The 21,515-nt window shown below is 41.3% G+C and overlaps 1 protein-coding gene across 2 annotated transcripts in view; it reads right to left on the minus strand.

The window, feature by feature from the left end:
* The window catches only part of XYLT1 (xylosyltransferase 1), a 171,283-nt gene that overhangs the window by 50,203 nt on the left and 99,565 nt on the right, over positions 1 to 21,515 (minus strand). For both annotated transcript variants that reach the window (XM_054080473.1, XM_054080474.1), the window contains exons 3-4: positions 17,869 to 18,041; positions 17,023 to 17,225 (exon numbers count right to left, since the gene is read on the minus strand). In XM_054080473.1, the coding sequence (XP_053936448.1) occupies positions 17,023 to 17,225; positions 17,869 to 18,041 (376 nt within the window). The remainder of the gene's footprint in view (positions 1 to 17,022; positions 17,226 to 17,868; positions 18,042 to 21,515) is intronic.

The following is a 21,515-nucleotide window of genomic DNA, read 5'->3' on the forward strand; positions in this document are numbered from 1 at the left end:
TCCAAGTCCTGGTGACTAATCCAAGCAAAGAACAGAGATCCCCTTAGTTTACAGCTGTGAAAATAGATTAAGAAAGCCTTTGGAGAATCTGAGAGAAAGAAAACAAGTGGTTGTTACTTTTGGAAGGCAGCAGAAGGCTATTATAAACACCCTTGATTCAGCAAGGTACTTTAACGCATGGGCAACTTGAAGGTTGTAAGGAATAGTAGTGACTTCGATGGGACTATTCATACGTCAAAACTTAATTGCATAACAATTTGGCCAAGTCAGATCAAAAGTTCAGCTTTTTTCTCATCCATTTTCTAATATGACAGGTAAAATAAAAATTCATGTCTTTTTATTGACAGAACAAAAGAAAATTCTCATTACCCTGCCTACTGACACACTCCCAGCAAAACAAACATAAGCATGCCTAGGCTGTGACAGCTGACAGTACTGGCCACAGTGACTGCTGTGCTAACCACGTCACATTACTGACACAACAGTGGGATGGATAGGAGCTTCTATCAACTGCCCAACTTTTCCCCATCAAACCAACCTGCTGCAGTTAGGGAAGTACACAAATAGCTGTCAGGTGCAGCAACCAGCAAACACTGAACCTGGGAATCCTTGCAAATGAACACACACCAGCACCCACGGCGCTGCTGGTAATTCTGCTGCAGCCACAGCTCAGATTTTTTTTCTGTATATACCATATTTGCAAAGACAAAGGCTGTATTCCCTAGAATGATAACACTCAAGTTCCAAACTGCAACAGCTGCGCTGCAGTGACTGTGACGATGTGGTGACTGAGATGATGCTGTGCCGTGACAGCAGCGCCGGGGGTCTGACGGCAGTTTCTAAATTCAAGCAGCAGGTCAGCTCTCACCAGACACCAAGGTGCGCAGCCCCCTGCAGGGCCACACGTTTGCTTTTGGTGCAATTCAAACAGCCGAGCTTACTACAGAACAACATAGCCAGTGTGAGGAGAAGGCACACTGAAAATTATTAATCATGATTAATTTAGCATTATCCAAAGGCAAGTCCGCCAGTCACCGCACAGGACTACAGCTTAGCTACAGCTGCAACAAAGAGGGACAGAGCGCAGCGATGGGGTTAGCCCTTGCGGTGGTGAACACCAGGGTGTCAGCAAACACAGCAGCAGTTCTGCTGTGGTGTGAGGTGCCGGAGCAGTAGGCAAATATCACAAAAGCAACTGAACAGACAGAAAAACAGAGTAATAAACAGAGGAGAAAGCATTTGGGAGAGTAGGGCAAGGAGCCTAATGTGGTTTGAAGCAGCAACACAGGGCCTCTGAAGCAAGGACAAAGAAGGCAAATATAGAGTCAGAACAGATAAGTTAAAACTGTTCTCCCCAAACAAGTTCTCCCAGTGCCCAAAGTTTTGGTATTCCCACCCGTAGCCGCTCACTCCCCTTCACAGTTTCCTTTCCCAGGATCGCTGTGACTATGCGAAGGCAAAGCCCTACAGAGTCCCGATGTACAGCAACTCCAGCAGCTCTTCGGCAAGAAACTATTTCTAGAAGGTCCCTAGAGAAGAAAAAGACTTTGGAGAAGAAAACTGGAATTATAGGGCAAACTCGTCTACTCAGACTTAAGCATGATATGACTCCACGGTTAAACATGCAGAAAAAAAAGCAAAAACCTACACGATTTCTTCCTGAAGGAAATGCTTATAACAAGATGAGCAATGACATAAACACAACACAATACAGGTTCATCATACAGTTCAGTTTTCAGACCCTGGATACGCAACCTGACTTTCTCACTGATGCTCCCAACTCCTCCTCTGTCCTCAAAGGCAATTTAGTGCAAGGAGAAGCTCAGAGGAGCCCGACTCTGTCTGTAGCAAGAAAAAAAGACTCTGCCGTATAAAAATGCAAAGAAAAGGGAAAGCTATACTTAGCCTTTGCTATCTATCACAGAACAAATATTAGCATGGCAGGCGTTTCTCAGAGAAGCCGCTTCCCGTAACAGCAGTCATTCGTAAAACGTACCATGAAATGAGAACGACAGATGTGATTTCAGAGGCCAACCGCACGTGGAAGGCTCTAGGTAACTGTTAACACCTTTGCTTTTACAGCACTGCTGTCTTAAATGGTTTGTTTTATCTTTCAAGTCAAGTTTAGCAGAGGAACAAGATAATGGAAGAAAACTATTGCCTTAGCAGCTCAGCTTGCTTGAGTAGTTGAGAGATTAGGGATCAGCTCCAGCAAAGTGCTGCCATCTGGGCCGAGAAGTCGTGGCCATGTATTCCAGAGCATTAGCTTTCTGCATTTCGATGCTCCAGGCGCTGATCAGCCATCACACGAGATGCAGCTTCTCTCAGCGCAGCTCTGTCACTGTTGTATGACTCTCAAGACACTTTATTAGCAATACAATCATCTTTGCTGTACTTTCAATTACTGCCTCTCATTCAACCATTGTCTGTTTCCTATAGAAAAGAACTAACATAGTCACAAAAGAGTGAAAGTCTTCTTTAAATGTCACGCTGCTGAATAAACCTCTTCCCAGCGAGAGCACATAAATGCTTGGGTACAAAGGAGATCTACTGCGAGAAAAAGAATATACCCCATCGTCTGCTTCCTGAGCCACTCCACAACCTATTTTCTATAAATTCAAGGCTTCAGATGGCATTCATAAAATAAATAAATAAGCCCACTGCTGACAAGAGCAGCACATACTTAAATGAAAATCCTAAAGAGACCATATAAGAGAATTCCACCAAGGATTAATGAACAAATGTGATTAAAACTATCTACAGCTCTGGACTGCAGCCAAAACGCTGCCAGCAGTATTTGATATGTAAATGCTTAAAACATTTGCTATGTGCACAGCCGCCGATGCAAAGCCTCTACAGAGAGTTTCTTCAACTAATTAGAGATATTGGTTTAGCAAACTTTGGAGTTTATAAAAACCCTCAACGTCTCATTATTCTTTTAAAATAGAATATTCATTTGTTTGGAATGTTTTCCAGCTATATCCCATGAAACCCTGAAATGCCTTTGGCTAATGAAAAACTCCAGCCCTCTATCAGCTAATAAACCCTACAGCTTTTATGATAATAAAATACTCACCACATGCACTCATTAAAACTTCCTAACTTGTTGCTTTTGACCTTCTTTAGCTGTTCACTAGGCATAAAGTAATCTACTCAATTTCCAGTTATTTTATAGCACAATTTCAACACAAGCATTTAAATTATCCAGGATCTTATCAAACATACTATACTATACTAGAGCAATAAAGCACTTAATAGCACGTGCTTCACCACAGCACGCTTGTAGCTCTTCTGAAACAATGGACTTTCACATTACCTTCTCATAAATGACTTTATGGGTAAGGTTCTACAAGTCCAAGTGTTGAGAAGCAGTAAATGCAATGATCACACCCAAGATTCAAAGCTGAGAGCCGTCCTTTAACTAATCTTCCATCTCTTTAGGTGCAAAGTACATTTATTAAGATAACTCTTCCAGGGAGGTCTATCCAGTTGTACCCCAGTTTGTCCGTCTCTACCACAGAAATATCACACAGCTCAACCATGGCTTGAGATTTTACTCAAAGACATTTATAAAACATTTTAAATAATCCCGTCAGTCCCAAGAGTACCTCTGAACTGATCTTAGGAACTCATTTGTCTGTGAGGACATTTTCTAAACATCCCTATTGCTGCAATAAGAAGTAAAGAAACAAGAAAAACATTATTCTGTAATAATGTGTCATATGCAGCTCCTTTTCTCCAAATTTTAACGCAACCCTTGTTATTTTACAGTAGAATTATGAAATGCATTACTTAAAACAATTTTCCTTTCATAAAACTAATTTTACACCATCTCGCAGTCTAGATTATATATATGCTTATCAATAACGAATGCACTGAAAAACACACTTGAATAACAGAAGGTTTTGAATCTCCTTCCAAATGTGCAGCTGCAAAGAACCTGCTACACATGAAAATAATCAAAGAAAATCAGATACACACAGGACAAATTATTCCCTAAATAACTTGGTGTTTATGCATTCAGCTTAGAGGCATTTTGATAGAAAGGAAGGAAATGTTTCACCCTGATTTGTTAAACAATTTTCTATTTATTTATTTAAGTTTATGAATGATCAGCACCATCACCACTGGTATCTTATTTTCTTTTCAATCTTGCTAGCCTAGAACTTGAGTGCCCGACAGATCGCCTTTGCCAAAAAGGCCCATAATTGCATATGTCCAAAAAATATTTTTAAGTAAGGCAGACGTGTGTCAAACTTAGATAAGGGCTAGAAAACTCGTTAAAAGTATAGATTTTAGTACAACAAAATTCCTTTCCCACTGCATTCACAAGACACGTCAGTTTAGTTGAACTGCATGTATGCAAGAAAGTTCATTTTCGTATCGTGAAGAACTTCATGGGAAACCTGTCCTATGCAGCCAGGTGGGTTCACAGAGTACGAGGCCAATGTTCCCAGTCACTTTAGCTGACCTTCCAGTAAGAGCTGACATTAACAGTTTAGTCAGCAACTTTTCGAGGTAGCTGTGGTTAGGGTAAATGGAAAGAATTGTGATTTTCATGATAAAACTGCACCAGTTAGGTGGGTGACATCAATGAGTCTAAGCCTGAACATTTTTAACCTTTTTTTATTAGGACCGTGTGAAGTGATTGAACGCAGAGTGTGAAACTAATTAACACACGCTATCTGCTGAAAATTCAGTGTGGAAGGCTATTTTAATATTATGCTTTCGAAGGTCTACCATATTTTACATTCCTATCTATAAGGAAGTTGAGTGCTGATGAAAACGATCATTTTGATAGACAGGAAGCAGCAGTGGACCTGAATGGGTTAGCTACATAGCTTTGAGCCATGCTGCTATTTAGATTGACATGCATCGTTAAAGAGGATCCACGCCCAGAATATCTACCCTTCATGATGTTATTTACTTAAATTTTAACCCTGTAATAAAAAAACCCAACATCATAATCTTGGGTGTTATTTTCTCTTTTATTCAGATTCCCATTCAATAACTTACATGATAATAAGGGTTTTCTCCTGCTAGGAGAAGAAACAACCCTTGTGGAACAATAGAAACATTGGTAAATGCTCTTTCTGCCCATTGTTCCACCAGATGCATGTTGGAAGAAAGCAATACAGAAATTATCCATTATTTTGTTCCTTAAAATAACAATATTCTTAGTAGCCTCAACAGTGAGACAAATTCCCTCTTGCAATTCCTTTAATTGATGAAAAAATATTTTATTCTATCCTCTTTTCAGCAGATAAACCCTATGGAAAAGACTGAATTTCATTCATTTTCACACGTGTACTCCAAAACCAGTGCAGTGCACTCAATTTCTGCTGGCATAAGCCAGACCATAAATCTGTCTCTGTGGTCTTGGAACGGGACATGGGAAATGGTGACAAGAGCGTTGTGGTGTTTCCCAGTGTAGAGGCTGGGAAGGCACACTGGTAGCATGCGTGGACAGCATGTAAATAGACAAACAGTAGCACTGTCTTTCTATCATTCCGAGAACTGCCCTGTTTTTCCTTGCTTATATGTGTCACAGCAGGTAATTCTCCACATTCCTGATGGACCAAAACACAGATCATTCTCTTGTCAGTGCTAAGATACCATTTGCAAGGGTGCAGCACCACAAAGAGTTGAGACAGCCATGACTATCCTATCTCGGAAAAAGAGCCGAGCCCACTTAATATAAGTGCTGAAAAGCATCTAAAGAAATAGTAATGAAATGTTTGCCTAATCAGCTGCTAATACCCAAGGATATTCAATTATTAAAACAAAACATGATAGATTTTTAGGTTTACGAAAGCAGTGGGATTTTATTCAGTACAAAACGATGCTCCCCGCTTTGCGTTTTTTCAGTGTTTGTCTGCCATTGCATATTCATGTAGAACCTCATCTGCCTACATGACAAATCCCATTTTGATGAAAACAATAATCACTGATTAATACGCAAGCGAAGTGAGCTGCAAAAATGATCAACAAGTCCATTACTCAATTAGAGAGATTTGCTTAAAAAAAATAAAATATAGATATTGGGCTGAGTGGGATCTTTATTTGTTTATATCATGTGTACTTTACATCACATATTTTATATTCAGCAATTTTTTTCACCATCTCCAAAATTAAATTACCAAGAGGTTTGTGTAAAAGAGAAGAAATTAAAATGAAATATCAGAGTAGAGCTAAAGCAACCATTCGCTTCATCTGATTTACACATTCCTGCATCCGTCTGAAATTTTATTTGTACAAGTCAATAAGAAAAATGATTTGCTTATTAGGTTGAGTAATTATAATAAAAATGCTCACTTTCTTCCAAGAAAGTGGAATAAAGAGGCCTTGAGAATGTTTTATGGGAAGTAACCTCAGTTACAAGCAGCATTACCACCAGTGCCTGCACTCTGCTCAGCGCTGCAGCGCTGCAGCTGCAGCTCACGGAGCGTGCCAGCCCGGGGGTGCAATCCTGCTGTCCTGCCACAGTGGACATCCTCCAGCATCCACCAAGAAATGCTGGCATACACACAGCACTCCTCTCCTGAGACATCCAACTTTGGGCTGGCATCATCAAACCCACATTAGAAGGATGACAAGAAGGTGACCTGTGCACAGGCATCAGGCTAGAGCAGGTGTGTGACAGGAACGGCTAAAATCACAGAATCATAGGATGGTTTGGACTGGAAGGAACCTTACAGATCACCAAATTCCAATGCCCCTTCCATGGGAGGGACACCTTCCACTAGATCCAGTTTCTCAAAGCCTCACCCAAGCTGGCCTTGAATGCTTCCAGGGTGGGAGCACCCATGACATCTCTGAGCAACTTGTTCCAGGGCCTCACCACCCTCACACTTTCCAAGGAAAAAGCAAGAGGGAATATGCACTCATCCAATGATAAGCTTCTATCTCCTAGTTAGAGTTATCTCAAGAAACAAATGGTGGGACCCACCTGTCCCATGCCAGGAATGCAGCCAAGAGCCCTTCCTCCTCCCGGCAAGACCCTGCTGCTAAGGCCCTTCCACGAGCCTCATTTAAAAGTAAAGTCAATTAGAGTAAAACCAGCCCCTTCCTGAAGTTCCTCGTGGGCCTGTCACTCCCTTTGATCCCTGAGCTGCTGAATCAACCTGTCGGAGCGTATCAGTTCAGAGGACCAGAAGGCAAAATGGGGAAAACGGGGTCAGGCTAATGGGTTTTAACATTAATTCTGCGCCAAGACTGAAAAGATGGAAGAACAGGGCCTGAGGGGTGAAAGAGATAATGAACTGAGAGTTGATGGAAAGAAACTTAATTGGTTTTAAAAACAGAAGGTCACATTTAGTTACCTTTATTTGGGTTGAGCAATAATCTTATTTTGACTATTTGTGCCAGCTGATGACCTGCCCTACTCTTCGCTTGAACTGTTTTTGAGTCAGTGAAGAATATGGCACTAGGATGAGGCACAAAAACACATGGCAGAGAGGTCTGAATGAGAAAATGACAAAGGGAACAAACAGATCCATTAACTGATATAACTAGGGCTAAGGAGAAGACAACCAGAAGGGTGGAAGACTGGTCTTCCCACTCACTGCTGTGCTCAACAGAGCTGCAACCGATATAACCACGTGATCAGAAGAGAACCAGTGGTTCACTTCAACTCAAGAAATGACCATAAAAAAGGACTGCGATTTGAAGTTAGGCAGTGTGTCACCAGCTGATCTCTTGACCCCGCCAAGATGTACTGCCTAGCAGACACGAGGTGACCTGGAGCAACATCCTGGCTGTCTCTGCCCTGTTGGGCTGCAATGATGTACAAACCTGGAGGTCTTCCAGGCACTTTGTAGTGATATTCAGCACTGGTATCTCCTGACGCACCACGTATACCAATTTCACATATGGAAGAAGGATCAGGGTGTTTCAGCCTTCAGCTATAGTTCTGCAGCTGCCACCAGCAACAAGACTTGAGCCCTACGGGAACAGTTTCAGTGCATACGTGATAGCACCTATACAAAGATTTAGCAATGACATCAGCCCTCACTGAGCATTGATAGCCACGGTTGATGCAATCCCTTACCACAGAAACCACGTGGAAGCTACCTCACACCTGACTGGCACAGCACACCCCATCTTCAGAATGCACAATGATCCGAGTCAGTGCTAAAACACCCTCCAAGATTGCTCCAATTGTTTAAAGCCAATATGTGACACAACCAACTTGGATTTATAGACCTTTTAGTCTTTGGGTGCTCCAAGAATGCATTGTTGTAAGACTACTTGCTAGAAATTACTTTGGGGCAGCAAACTTTTCAACTGAGATTTACTCTGTATTTGGAAAAGACTTGGCCCCAAACCAGTTCCTAATGTGGCAAAGAGCGCAATTATCCCGATGAAAGGTTAGGGATGCTTGTGCCTACAGCTGGTTCATCAAGTAATGCTGCATAATGCATAATTAAACAGTGTGTGACAGAGTGGAATGTGTGCTACAATGAACCGTTTAGGGCTTCATCCCCTTTGATCAGCCTGGAACGACAGGAGTGAAATCACAAACAGTCAATGGCATTCAGCACCATTTAGAGAGAGAGACATTCAGGAGTATTACATAAATGCATTGTGACTAACAGAGTGGTGCAGGGTGAGCAGAAAGGAAGTATTCAACTGTAATAAGGTGTAACTGCAAAAGACAAATAGCCACTAATTCTATGTGGGATTGCACAGCAAAATGTAGGTCTTGAATTTCTGCATCACCAATTCAAAGCTTCCACAATACCTCAAGAGCTGGCACTGAGAATGAGCCACATTCTGAGCACATCTCAAAGGACGAACCATGCACAGAAGTGCCCTACCACCTTCTGCACCACTCGAGCTCTGCAGCGATGACACGCACACGTGTTGGTTTTGGTCTACACACACATGAGAGCTGAGCCAGGCCTCCTCTGCAGCATTTACAGACTGATGAAGTGGGGTGTGTTCCCTGCATAATTCAGTATCAAGACAAGACCAGAATTTAAGTATAAATTGGTTGAAAAATCTTTTACCATCACATACCAGTGAAGTCTTATGTTTTCAGCCCTGGTTTGGAGGAAGACAGTTAAACTATTCATCTATTCCTCTTCTTTCTATTTCAATATCACCAGTAAAAGACTGAACCAGAACATTTTTTTCTCCCCTTTTAACAGCCTTTCAGTTCACAACTATTTAAGAGTGACTTTGGAAAGGTATAATAGCACATGTTGTTGCTTCATCTTCACTTTGAACTGCCACCAGATATACTTTGCAGCTGTTTTATTGTAAGTGGCATCCTGAAATCTAAACAAAAAACCATGTTAATGGCAATTTCAACAGCTTTTTAATTTCCTGAGAGATTTCAGCGAGGCTGTGAAGGGAGAGCGTCTTTAAAATGCAATGCTATTATAGGAATGCTCCCCTCTTTCAATCAGTTCTAGCTTTTGGAATTTGATAATGATTTTACCGAACTTTCAAAAAAAACCAAAAACTCAGCTGAAGAGAGATTAAAGAGTTTCTGCTCCTAAAACCCAGGTAAAGACCACAAGGACTTGTTTCTCTGTGGCTACTGTTTTCCACCTCACAATCACATTCAGAGAGTAAAAGCCACTTGAAGCAAAGCTACACAAGAATGCACGGGAGACAAAGTCACTCCTCAGATTTCCCTAACAAGCAACATCCCTCTGCACTCTCAAACTCTACTGGACCTTCTTGCCCGGGAATGCAGTGATCAGCTGAGAACTCTTGCCAGTACAGGACAGCTAGTGGGAAATTTTGCTAACCATGGATTTAAAGTACAAGAGTCATTCTGCACAAACAACTCTTCTTTTGACTTGGCTACCCCAGACTATTTGTCCACAAAGGTAAGTTGTAAATGAAAAACAAGTTTCTTAAATAGCCCTGAAGCTGTGAAGGAGAAATAGCTGAGCCGGCAAGATTCCTCACACTACTCAACGCCTTCCTTAGCCCAAACACATCAGTTATCCTTGCAAAACTACTATTCCCGATACTGTTCTAGCATCCTAAAGACAAAAGATGTAATTGTGTTGCCTAGGAACCAACAGTGCACATTATCACAACATTTGTGCTGTTACTGTTTATAGATCAGGCTGAATGGTATCCAGTGAAGACCCAAGTTTAATTCTCTTTTAGGAGATAAAACTTTCTTCTCAGTCAGAAATAAGTAAAAAATAAATCTTATCCAGAAAGCAAACGGCAAACAGATGAAAACCCTTTGGCTCTTCACTGGAAAACCTCCCTGCGAGCAGCGCCCAAGCCAAGACAGAAGAGAAGAGGGTACCAGCCAGGCAGCCCAGCAAGCGCGCAGAGGCTGCAATGCCCGTCACTCGGTAAAGCTTGGCATCTGGGGCTTTCATCTGCCAGGCAGCCCTCTGAGTGGTCTCAGACGCTGGCTCAGTTCACAGGAAGAGATGAAGGGCTGAATGTTTAGCACTGTAATCAACAAGATAAGGGGCTGCCAAGTACAAGGGTACTTGGAGTAACTCTGCTATTCTAAAAGTGTGCTTCACTGGCGCATATTTAATCTGTGTGCTCTGTAGAGATGCCTGGATGGCCAAACCAGTCTCCATTTTGGGGTGCATTTATTTCTGTTGCCAGACTGAGGCTGCTATGGATAACATCTCAGAAGCACTAAATATCCCCCTAAGTTATTAAGAGCTACAGATGTTACAATACTCCAAAAGCAAAAGCTGCTTTGTATCTGAAACCCAGAAAGGGAGGTGGAGAAAGAGTAACCCCAGCTGCTGTGGCTGCACAGAGAAAGGGTGGGTCTCCCATCGCTGACATTTGCCAGGCTGAAGAAAACACCATATTAACACCAGATGTAAACAAAATTTTATGCCACAATAATCTCAACATTTCACCCCACCCATTTGTGACCATGCACAAACCACTGCTGTGCCAACCAATGATAACATGAGGGAGAAGGGAGATAGCAAATAAGAAAGATAACCTTCAAAATACATAAATCTCAAGCAAATGTGCTGGCAAAGTGAGGAAAGAGGAGGAGGAAAGGTTATTTGAGGGATTTAAGAGAGAAGAACATACAGAACTCTCAGAGAATGCAGATTCAAGAAAAGCACTGATAAAGTTCCTTTTTGGACAGGCAAAAAGATTCCCTGTGAAGCATTAAGAGCGGATTGACGTCTGGCTTGCCAGATAAAGATATTCTGAGCAAACAAAACCACATACAATGTCAGCGACAATACTGAGATAAAAACCTCAGGCATTGGCATCTTAACAGATGTTGTACTGCAAAAGCTCCCTGCACTGTACTCCCATCGAGATGTATAGATACGATTTACTAGTGCTTCACTTCAGGATAACATTCGGCAGGGCGCTTTAAAGAATGGGGTGTTATTTGCCCAGTGCCTGGTACATTATTCTAGTGGCAAGGCCTGCATTTCAGAGCAGATTTCCACAGGTGGCTTCTTGTGGGGTGTAAGGACAAATTCAGCCCTGGAAAGTCAGCATCTTTCACGTAGGCTTTCATGTCCAGCACCAGCTCACGTATAGCCAGGAAGAAAATACCTGTAAGAGAGTTTTGAAGTCTGAGTCTCAGTGAGACACAGAATTGTTAAATTAAGTCAAATCGATGAGAAGTCAGAGAGAGAAAGAGAGAGAGATAAACAGCATTTTGAGCCAATGGTTTTGGTGATCCTATTTGCTACTACACAGCTCCCACCAGCCCTGCTGGCTCAACTGGGCCTCCAACACTTCTCCCTAAGCTGAAGCACTGCCTGTGAAAGCTAAGTTCCTTGTTTCAGTTCTAAGGTTTTCCTGCATTTCCAGTACTGCATTTCAAGCCCACATTTGCAAGAGCTGAGGAGCTTTGCAAATGCAGGTGGATACCTTCAGCCTGGTTTAACTGTTCCATGAAAACCGTATTCTCTCACTTTTTTGTCCCAGTCACCTGCTTCAGTTTCTGTCATTTGCTTTCCTGCCCTGGTGAAATCGTGGTGGGTCAAGGTAAATTTGACAGAGCAAAACTCATTCCTGATATATTTTATATTGAGTGGTAGTCATTCATGTTTTGCAGGGGATGAATCTGATCTGGGCCGGTGCCTGAAACAAGGAAATTGTTGTTCACTCAGGTAGTTCAAGAAAAATACCTTGAAAAAATGGTGAAGCATTTTTCCCAAAGGTTGAACATTGTTCTAAAAAATTGGTTATAATTATTTCCACTTGTCACCAGGTAAAAACCTGAAGACCTATTCCTCCCAATCCCACCTTTTCACTCTTGGCAAACACTTCGCTGCCCAGGGACCTCATTCAGACATCATCGCTTTGGTTTTGTATTAATCAATACTTCATCTGGCTGCTCACAGAGGAGAAGAATTTGAAATAATTAATTTTCCTCACAGGCCTTTTGTCCTCAGTTTCCTTTCTTGACAGCCAAAGGCAGCAGCCCAGGTACAGCCCCAGTTCAGGACCCGGACACGTGAGTTATTAGCAGTGAAAGCCATGAAGAAGAACTGTGAGTGAAAGGATAGCTCTATCACTACTAAGCTGTCTACCCACATCTGGATTTCACAGGAGTTAAAATAAAACTGTTGATCTTAGGCTGTTATCTTTGCTAACATCTCTCCTAAGGAGCCGTGAGTGCTGCTCCGCTGACGGAAACTGGGACCGAGAGTCAGGCTGCCTGTCTGCTGCTGGCAGATTGGGCTGCAAACACTGACCTGAGAAAAAGCTTTACCTACTTCAAAGGACATCCCTCAAGTTTCTAAAGAAGCATTTAAATCTTTAGTTGAATATTGTTATTTAGTATTAGAAACATTACCTTGACCATCAATCAGAAGACAACACAACAAAACAAGAGCAACTCAGTCAACTCTGCTAGCTCATTTCTCTCAATTTCTGAGTACGATTCTGACTGATAAAAATGATCTCTATAAATTACACCAACTTTGGCACCTGTTTAAAGTACCAGTCCTGGTCACATCATCCCATTTACTCCCTGGAGTTTGTAGCCACCCCTCCCCAGATGCAATTTGTATTATAATAAACATTTCATTGAAGTTCCAGATGAAAATCTTCATTGAATGTCTCTTATTTGACCAAGTCTTTACAGCACACAGGCTTTTATGGAAAATATGGCTATGCAAACTTCATCATAAAATACTGCCAAACAGTGAAACACAAGCAGTTTCACTATGTTTCATTTAAGTTCCTCTGTTATACCTTATTGCTCATATTTGAAAACGCAGTCCTATCTGCATTCCCGGCTCCATCAATAAGCCACTCTATTTTCTTACTATTCTGAAGCACTCCTCAAGATCACGCTAATAATTTTGCTTGACCTTTATTAAAGACCAAGCATTAGCTGGCAATTAGATTTGGTGATCCCTTCGGTGATTGAGGCTCAGTGATTTACTGAAAATTATAAATAGTTCAAATGTTTCATTACGTTTATTCTTTATACAAGCTTTGTGGCCAGGTAAGCACTGACATGACATTCACTGCTAAACGATCTCATTAAACTTCTTAATTTAAGTGGTACAACACTTCACCTGCCACATTACCCAAGGACTCCCGCAATGCACATTAAACATTCAGAATCAATAGATGCTCTACCATAGTTCACCTTGTTGGGAGTGAAATTTCAGTCCCTGAACATAAGGTTGACTACCTGATGCTGTTTGTCAGAGACAATAAATAATGCAAACAGATACCCGTGTAAAGTAAGAGGTTAAAGACATCAATAGCTCTCCCACAGAGTTTTGAAAGAGGCTCTCTTAAAAGACTTTAAATCATGAAAAAAATCCACTAAAATTTAAAAAGTTAAGGAAAAGGAAAGAAAGTGCTGCTTTCTTTCACTTCTTTATGAATGTGATGTCTGTGAGAGACAATATCTTGAGAATCCTGAAGGAGGCATGTGAAATTTTTTTATTTACCATCCCAGAGTAAAAGGAGGAGCAGTCACATAACCTCACACCTCGGAGTCACTTGTAATGCCAAAGTCTGTCTTTGGACATTTCACCTTTTCCCTTTCCTGCTGAGAACATTCAGTGGAGCTGAACGGAGCGGAGGCTGCATTAGGCACCACATCATTTCACTTAGGCCAATATAGAGCATATCGCCTCACGGCTAAAGGGAAACACAGTATTTTTGTTAGAGGTGCCTTTATGTCCAGACTTTGCCAGCAATTTCTACTGTGGTAACAACAGAAACATATGGATTAGGACCTTCTTTGTGTTTGGTGCTGGATCTACAGACTCCACTTCACAAACTAAACATTAAGGCATGAGGAAGAATAATAAGGGTTACCTGGATTTTCGTGGCTTACATATGGTCTATTTTACATGTTTTTAACTATTTTTTCTCCCAAAATTAATGGTTTTAATATTTCATTTCCCCTGCCTTTATATAGTATGATCCTTGACATCTGCTTCTGGATGTCTCTTCTAAAGGATAAAAGGCTCCCAGCAATCGCAGTGAGGCCTGTGAACACACCAGACTGCTCCCCAGACAGACTTAGGCTTCATCATATAGCATTAACCCCACATAAAGAATGTGTTTTTCTGACTTATAAGGCTGGATTAGCTTTTTATTATCAGAAGAGAAGTAGTAAAGGTTTCAGTGTTACAGATGGAATGGCAGATGGGAAGCAAAAGCTTAACGTGAAGCAGCTCTAGATAAAAACTATTAATCCACAAAATTCATATGTTCTTATGCAGGGAAACCTAGCAAAAACCACTGCAATATGACTAACCAGTAAGAGCAGTGTAAACTGGCCCTAACCCATTACCCAACAAATCATGAAATGGAGTCTGAAAGGAGAAAAACCCTCAAGCACCCTATTTACTATTTCCTGGAAAAACAATCAGCTCTCTATGGAGTATACAGAGAGGTAATACCTTCCCAAAGATGATAAAGAATATTAATTTATAGTATCTCCACTACAAAAACAAAATGGACTCGTATATATATATTTGATGAGATAATATTTTCCAGGGTTTACAGCTGTAATATTCCGTATTAAAAAAAAAAAATTAACAGTACTTATAAGTCACTGTCATTAAAGCTGCAGCACTGAAAAAGCCTTTTTATTTTATTTGTTGAAGTGCATGGTATGGAGAGGAGGCGTATTTCCATCGTTTCTGGTAAGAGAGTACTTCTGATAGAAAGGGAAGTGAGCGTTTCAGATGCCCGTCCAGCTGCTGAGAGCCCCCGGAGCAGCTGCTGCAACCGAGAAGCACAACCTTCAAGAATTTCCCCCATGAAGAAACCACCGTGTGGAATTTTTCCAGCTGAACAGCACTTGTTTAGAGGTTGAATGACTGCTGGATACCACGGCATTATTACAAAGAATCCATTAGCACCAAACTGACTACAGTCTACTCAACAAATCCGGTGATTGTTTATGGCCATGTCTGTAAGTGACTGATCCCATTTGGCTTTGTGCTTTGACTTGTTCCACAAGGAACTAAGAGCACTTGAGACTATCACAGATCGTGGCCTCAGCATCACACGATGCTTAGGGAGGATTCGACACCACAAGATACATCTGCTGGAAGTATAATTGTACTAGACCTTCAGAAATTATTCTCCTACAATTTATTTTACTTAATTCAAAGTGCCATCTCCTATGTCTTTCTTTATGGTCTTGGATTACTCTATTTTTTACCATCAGCCTAGCATTCCACACCAGGAAAATGAACGATGGGGAATAACAAGCTAGCTTTTCCCAAGAGATATACAGAGAACTACATAGTTTCTCCTACGAGCAAAGACAGTATGTCAAACCTGCCAAGTGTTTTCCGTTCGGACATCAAAAAGTGTTTAAATCAGATGCAATATGAAATATTGTGATTTCTAAATTCAAATCTCCATGTCCCAATATCAATGCAACCTCTGCGACTCTTGTGCTCTTCTCTAATTTTTCACACTAAAATGTGTTGCATTTCAGTGCTTAGAAATGGGTACCGGCAATAAAGCCTTCTGACACTTCTAGAAAACCCTTCCTAAGACATACATTCATGGTTTTTTTCATTTTTCACTTCAGTGGTGATTTCTGCCTGAGTAGCACCTTCAGGAAGGGACCCATAATTTGAGAGAGATCTTGCAGAAACCTTATCAGCGGAAGGCAGTGAAAGCATCTAATGTATTTCACTTCTATGAGTATTAAAAGCATGTTATGTCATCGCTCATCAGAAAATCACCCAAGAAAGTTACTTCCCCTTTCATCAATTCATTTCAACATTCAGGGAAACAGAAGTCACAAGGAGAATTTCCTCTTTTCCTATTTCTTATAGCCTAAACTCGGCAGTTTAAGGACATTTGTTCTGGGAGGAGTTTGGGTCTTTTGGGGGCTTCGTTTTTGATTTTTTTTTTTTTGGGGGGTGGTATTGTTGTTTCTGTTTGTTTGTTTTTTAATTATTATTTTATTTTTACATACCATCTACTTTTGTACAACGTAATAAACCCTATGGAATGCAGCTGTGCGGCCTGCGTTATGTTAATCCTGAAAGGTGGTGCTGAAGATACAATTGACACCTAGCAACTTATTGCTCAGTTCTACTATCATTATCCTCCGCATAAAAAGTACTAAAAGAAAGGAATAGGAGAGAGAACATTACCTTCACTGAATCTATGTTCATACCTTCAACACCTTCTGACATAACTGAGAGAAATCCCTCCACGCCTGGGGTTCATTTACTGAGCTCCAGTACTTTCAGCTACTTCACTCATCCTCTCTTGCAGGCACCTCTTGCTGGGAATAACAACTAAAGAGAGAAGCCCCTGCTTCCTCAGTAAAAGTGAAAAACCAGTGGTGCCAGTCTGCGTGCCCCTCCTAGAGAAGCAGCAGCCACACAGGGTACAGGAGGGGATCATTTCCTCGGTTACAGTGTGGCTGTGAGACACCAGCCTCACCAACAGGAGTCTTCTGCTTAAGACAAAAGAAACTGCCCCTCTGATCTCTGCTTCTTGCAGCACAGCACACATGTCATCCCTTATATCCTTCAACATGTTATTTCCTTTAGGCAAAACCCATACACATTCTTAAAAGGCTCATTGTACCTGATGGGGTAGTCGGCAGCACTGAGGTTAATGAAGAAATCCCACGGCCAGTCATTCATCTCCATTAAGTCCCTCATGGTCTGCAGGTAGGTGGACAGAAGACTTGCTCCTCCCCAGATAGTTGCCATTCTCCAAGAAGTGACTCTCACATTTGGGTACTGGTTGGCAAACTGGAGCACTTGCCGGTGCAAGTAATTGGATCGCTTTACAGGAGAAAAAAGTAATACATTCAAGTTACTTTGTCCAAAGTTGGGCCTCTCTCTTTATTCGCTAACCACCAACTCTATCGTCTGACTCACCGAGCGCTGCCAGTGCTTTGCCCTCTCCTTCTGTGGCGCACAGCCTTCTTTTGCTAACTGCTCATTTGGAAATGTACACAGACGCCTGTTTCATCCTTTTTATTAAACTACAGTAATCACTAATGAGAGTAACTAACTCTTATTTATCACTTGTCATCAGCAGATCCCAAAGGACTTAAAGAAAGAAGGTCACCGTTACTACCTCTCTTTTTCAGTATGAAGTAAAGTGACTTGCCCAGGGCACCTCAGGTCAGCTCTCCAACCAGTGGGCCACCACTGTCAGCCTGCATCAACTTATCAATTACTGTTAACTAAATGTACAACAGACACAGATACCCATAAACATATAAGGAGAAATGAAGGCTGTTACATAAAGAGGATAAAAGGAAAAAAATAAAAAAAAGAGGCTCCAAACATACAACAGATGGAGAGACAAAAAGTGACACACATGCTATGCAGTAGAGGTAAAGAGAAGATGAGGAAGATGACAAAGATGGGTAGACCGACAGATGGCAAGACAGGCAATTTATAACCAGTGATATATTACCTTGTCAACATGAATGTAATAAAAATGGTCTTTATGGTAAATAGCCTTAAACATGCGTTGGAGCTGCCGAGAAGCTCTGCCATGAACAACCAAGACAAATGCGATCCTGACTGGGTTGGCTGGCATGTATTCTACGGAGTCCTCATCCCACTGTACATTGTTGTTGGCTTTTCCTGTTCGAAAACAAAACATAGGACATCTCTGAGTGCATCCACAAAGCAGGTTTGCAGAGAGCAGTACACATTTGACCTTGGCTTGTTCTTCAAAAGCAGTTTCTAAGGGGAGGTGAGAACTCATAAGGGGTGCCAGGCTGCGTGCCATCAAGATCATATCCCCTCTCCTTTGTCACCGTACAGGGTCATCACCCCCTGGGCCACAGTCATGCAGTCCTGCCTGCATGGCTCAACCTGGACAGCCATGCATAAACACGGATAAGGACCCAAATGAGACAGACCAAGCTCTACCTCGGTACGCACATCTACATCTTCAAAAGCATCACCTCAAGTCTTCTAAGCACTGTTCAAAGTACTCAAAAAAATGCCAAGGTCAACTTCCTCCCTGTTCCCCGAGAAATGACGCCCTCCTGCCCCCGTCTATCCACAGGCGCCTGTTGTTGTGATCAGCACAGCTCTTCTGAGAAGCTGGTGAAACTCTGATACTTCATCAGCTGCTGAGGATTCTCTCAACTGCGCATTCATTTCTAACAGCAGATGCATCCTGGAACATTTAAATCACAACCCGCGTATCTTCACTTCTTCGTGTAGGAGAGGGACTCTTACAATCCTATTTAAAATTTATGTTCACTTTTCCTTTAAAGGAGGAATTTCTGGTCTTCATTTTCTAAAGCGAGCCGTGATGTAAGGTTAAGACAGGATGTACTGATTAACTGAAGAACTGGAGGGACACCTTTACTCAGGAATTTAAAGTGCTTTGTTCTGCGTTTGCATAACAGCTCTTCAATGCAAAAAACTGAACACAATGGAAGAAAAGTACCATTTTATCCAAAAACTGACATTCATGCTTCAGTTAAAGAAAGCACAGCTGCGTAAGTACAGCTTACAGTATACCTCCCAAAACATCTCCTACAGTTATTAAAAACCACGCTCATGTCTGTTGGCTTTGATATATAAGGAAAAAGAAAGAAGACATTTGCCAAGTGTGATGAGAGAGTAAGCAGTAGAGAAAGACACTTTTTCCCCAGGTTTTGGAAACTTGAAACTTAACATTGATAAAAGTAAATTACATAAGAAGGTTTCTTTTAAAAAAATGTATTAACTAAAAAAAAAAAGTTAGACATAGAAAAAAGGTCTTTGCCTAATCCTTGTTATTGCATCTTCTCCTTGTTAAATCAAACAGCATGAACTCGGAAAAAACACATTGATTGGAAGTTTGCAGAGCATTGTTTCAGGTTACCTAAACAATGGATCCCCTTAACTGTATTAAATGCCCTTGAGGAACTGAAATCCTCCTTTTAGACACAATGAGAGAAAGATCCTGCCGTAAGAGGAGCAGCTCATCTCAGAAAAGGATGGTTTCAACATCTCCCACAACCCTCCCTTCAAGTTTCTCCTCCACAGTGCCTTCCTAGAACACTTGCTTTAAGTCAGAGTCTCTTATTTCCACCCTGAAATTCCAGGGAAAATGCCACATAAGAGACATACCCAGTCTTCTGCACAGCACCAGGGACGGAAAAGGACCACGGAAGAAAGAGAACCTGCTTGCAAGGAGAACTGACTGACAGGGGAATGAAGGGCAATTGCAATTGCTAAAACAACCCATTTTTCTTTTAAACTGCTCAGATTTCAAGCTGATGATGACCCATCTATGGACTCAAATATTTTTAGTGGCTTTCATTACATTTTTGGATATCTCTCTTCTGAAATTAGTGGCTTTCTACAATCATACGCAGAAGGTGATGGGAATGTAAAATAGCCATATTGTGGAGTTTTTATTTTAAACTAACTTGCTTTTAATACCCACACTATCATTTATCTTGCAATTAATGAGAATAAAATCCTCCCAAATTTTCATCTGAAATGCCAGTTCACTTCATCGGGTTTCTCTAAGGAATTCCTGTAGCAACTTGTTTTCCTCTCTGCTATTTTCCTACCCTAACCTCTTTTTCCACCTGTTCTTTCTTTGCTTCTCTTTTAGATTCAGTTTTTTACAGTCCTATTTTCCATCTGCTTCTTAAATCTAATCCTACTCTTGGTTGTGTGGAATTTCACGAAGGTAAGAATGTTGTATTTTTTCCATATGTCAGAATACCTGTTACTTCTGCTGTATATAGCGCTGCTTCCCTGGTTTTAATCCATGGCTGATTAGCACCCTCTATTTTGCAGAGTACTCCACTGATAAAGAAGTAGCCTGGTTTGCAAATAAGATTAAATTGGCAGGAAACAGTCAATTGAGTATCGGCTGACTGAAAAACAACACAGGACTTCAGAACCATGTACGCCATCCCTATTTTTGCAGGTAAAAGAAGAATCTCGGTTCTAGCACAATTTCTACTTGCGCTTTGTAGACCCCAGAGAAATCAATAAAGAGTTTAATCTTCTACTATTGCAGTATTACCAAGTGCCAGAATATAACATATAGCGCAATCATTTTCATATTTTTTGTGGTGCCATGTCATGCTCAATCATCCACCAGTATAACTCAGAGCCAACCTGCTAATCTTTTACTTCTACTGCTAATTAATGAGATCATCAGACTTCTCTAGCAGCATGAAGCAACCTTTTAATGAATTTTGCAGGCCATATTATTTTTTGTATATCAATCCATCAATTTTATTCTCAGCTTGGTACTGCCCCAGCCATTCAACTGAATACGTCTGCATGGAGCTACCTGGACGCTGCTGCCTTCATCTGACGCAAGCTGCATGATGTGTGTACTCTGCCTTGGTAGCATGAATCAATGGATAGAGGACATCAGAAGAGTCATGGCTGGGTAGTTCAGCACACTATTTACAGCTATTACATCCAAAAATGCAATCACAAGCCCTGCTATTAAAGCAGGAGTATTAGCCATAATCACTCAGAAGAGGCAGAGCTCTTCAGTCCCTACTTAAACTCGCAGGAGCAGCCCCATTCCCTTCAGCAGGATCATTTCTGAAGCAGCCCAGCTGAGTGGTAGTTGCTGAACTCAAGATTTCCACTATAAGCTCCTTCTTTTCAATTGCTCACAATTCATAACAACACTGCAGGTTGAAAAGGGCCAGGTTTGGCTTTTGTCTGAAAATGTTTTCCATTTTGGTTAGAGCAAAAATAGTTTTGCATTGTTAAAATGGCGACAAGACTAAAAACCAAACCATTCCTCCACTTAGAAAACCCGATTTTAGTAACAGATCTAGTAAAAGAAATAGTTGGGAGTTATATGAAAACAACAAAGAACTTCACTGAGCAATTTAGCAGTGACTATCCGGAGCTGAGTGTTGTCTGAGGGCTCAGTAACAGCAACATTTATCTGGACTTTCCCAGAACTCTTGTTGGAGCTACAGCCCAGCAATGCATTACAGCAAGTGCCCCATTTGCCGTCGGGCTTGAGAAGGTATGGTCAGTCTTCCTGCAGTTCCTGATGAAGATAATTAACATGACTGGTCATACATGTGGCTTCTTTTAGTGAGTTTTAACTTGCTCAGCAAAGCA

This window comes from Cuculus canorus, chromosome 15 (assembly GCF_017976375.1).
Source record: "Cuculus canorus isolate bCucCan1 chromosome 15, bCucCan1.pri, whole genome shotgun sequence".
Lineage (NCBI taxonomy): Eukaryota > Metazoa > Chordata > Aves > Cuculiformes > Cuculidae > Cuculus > Cuculus canorus.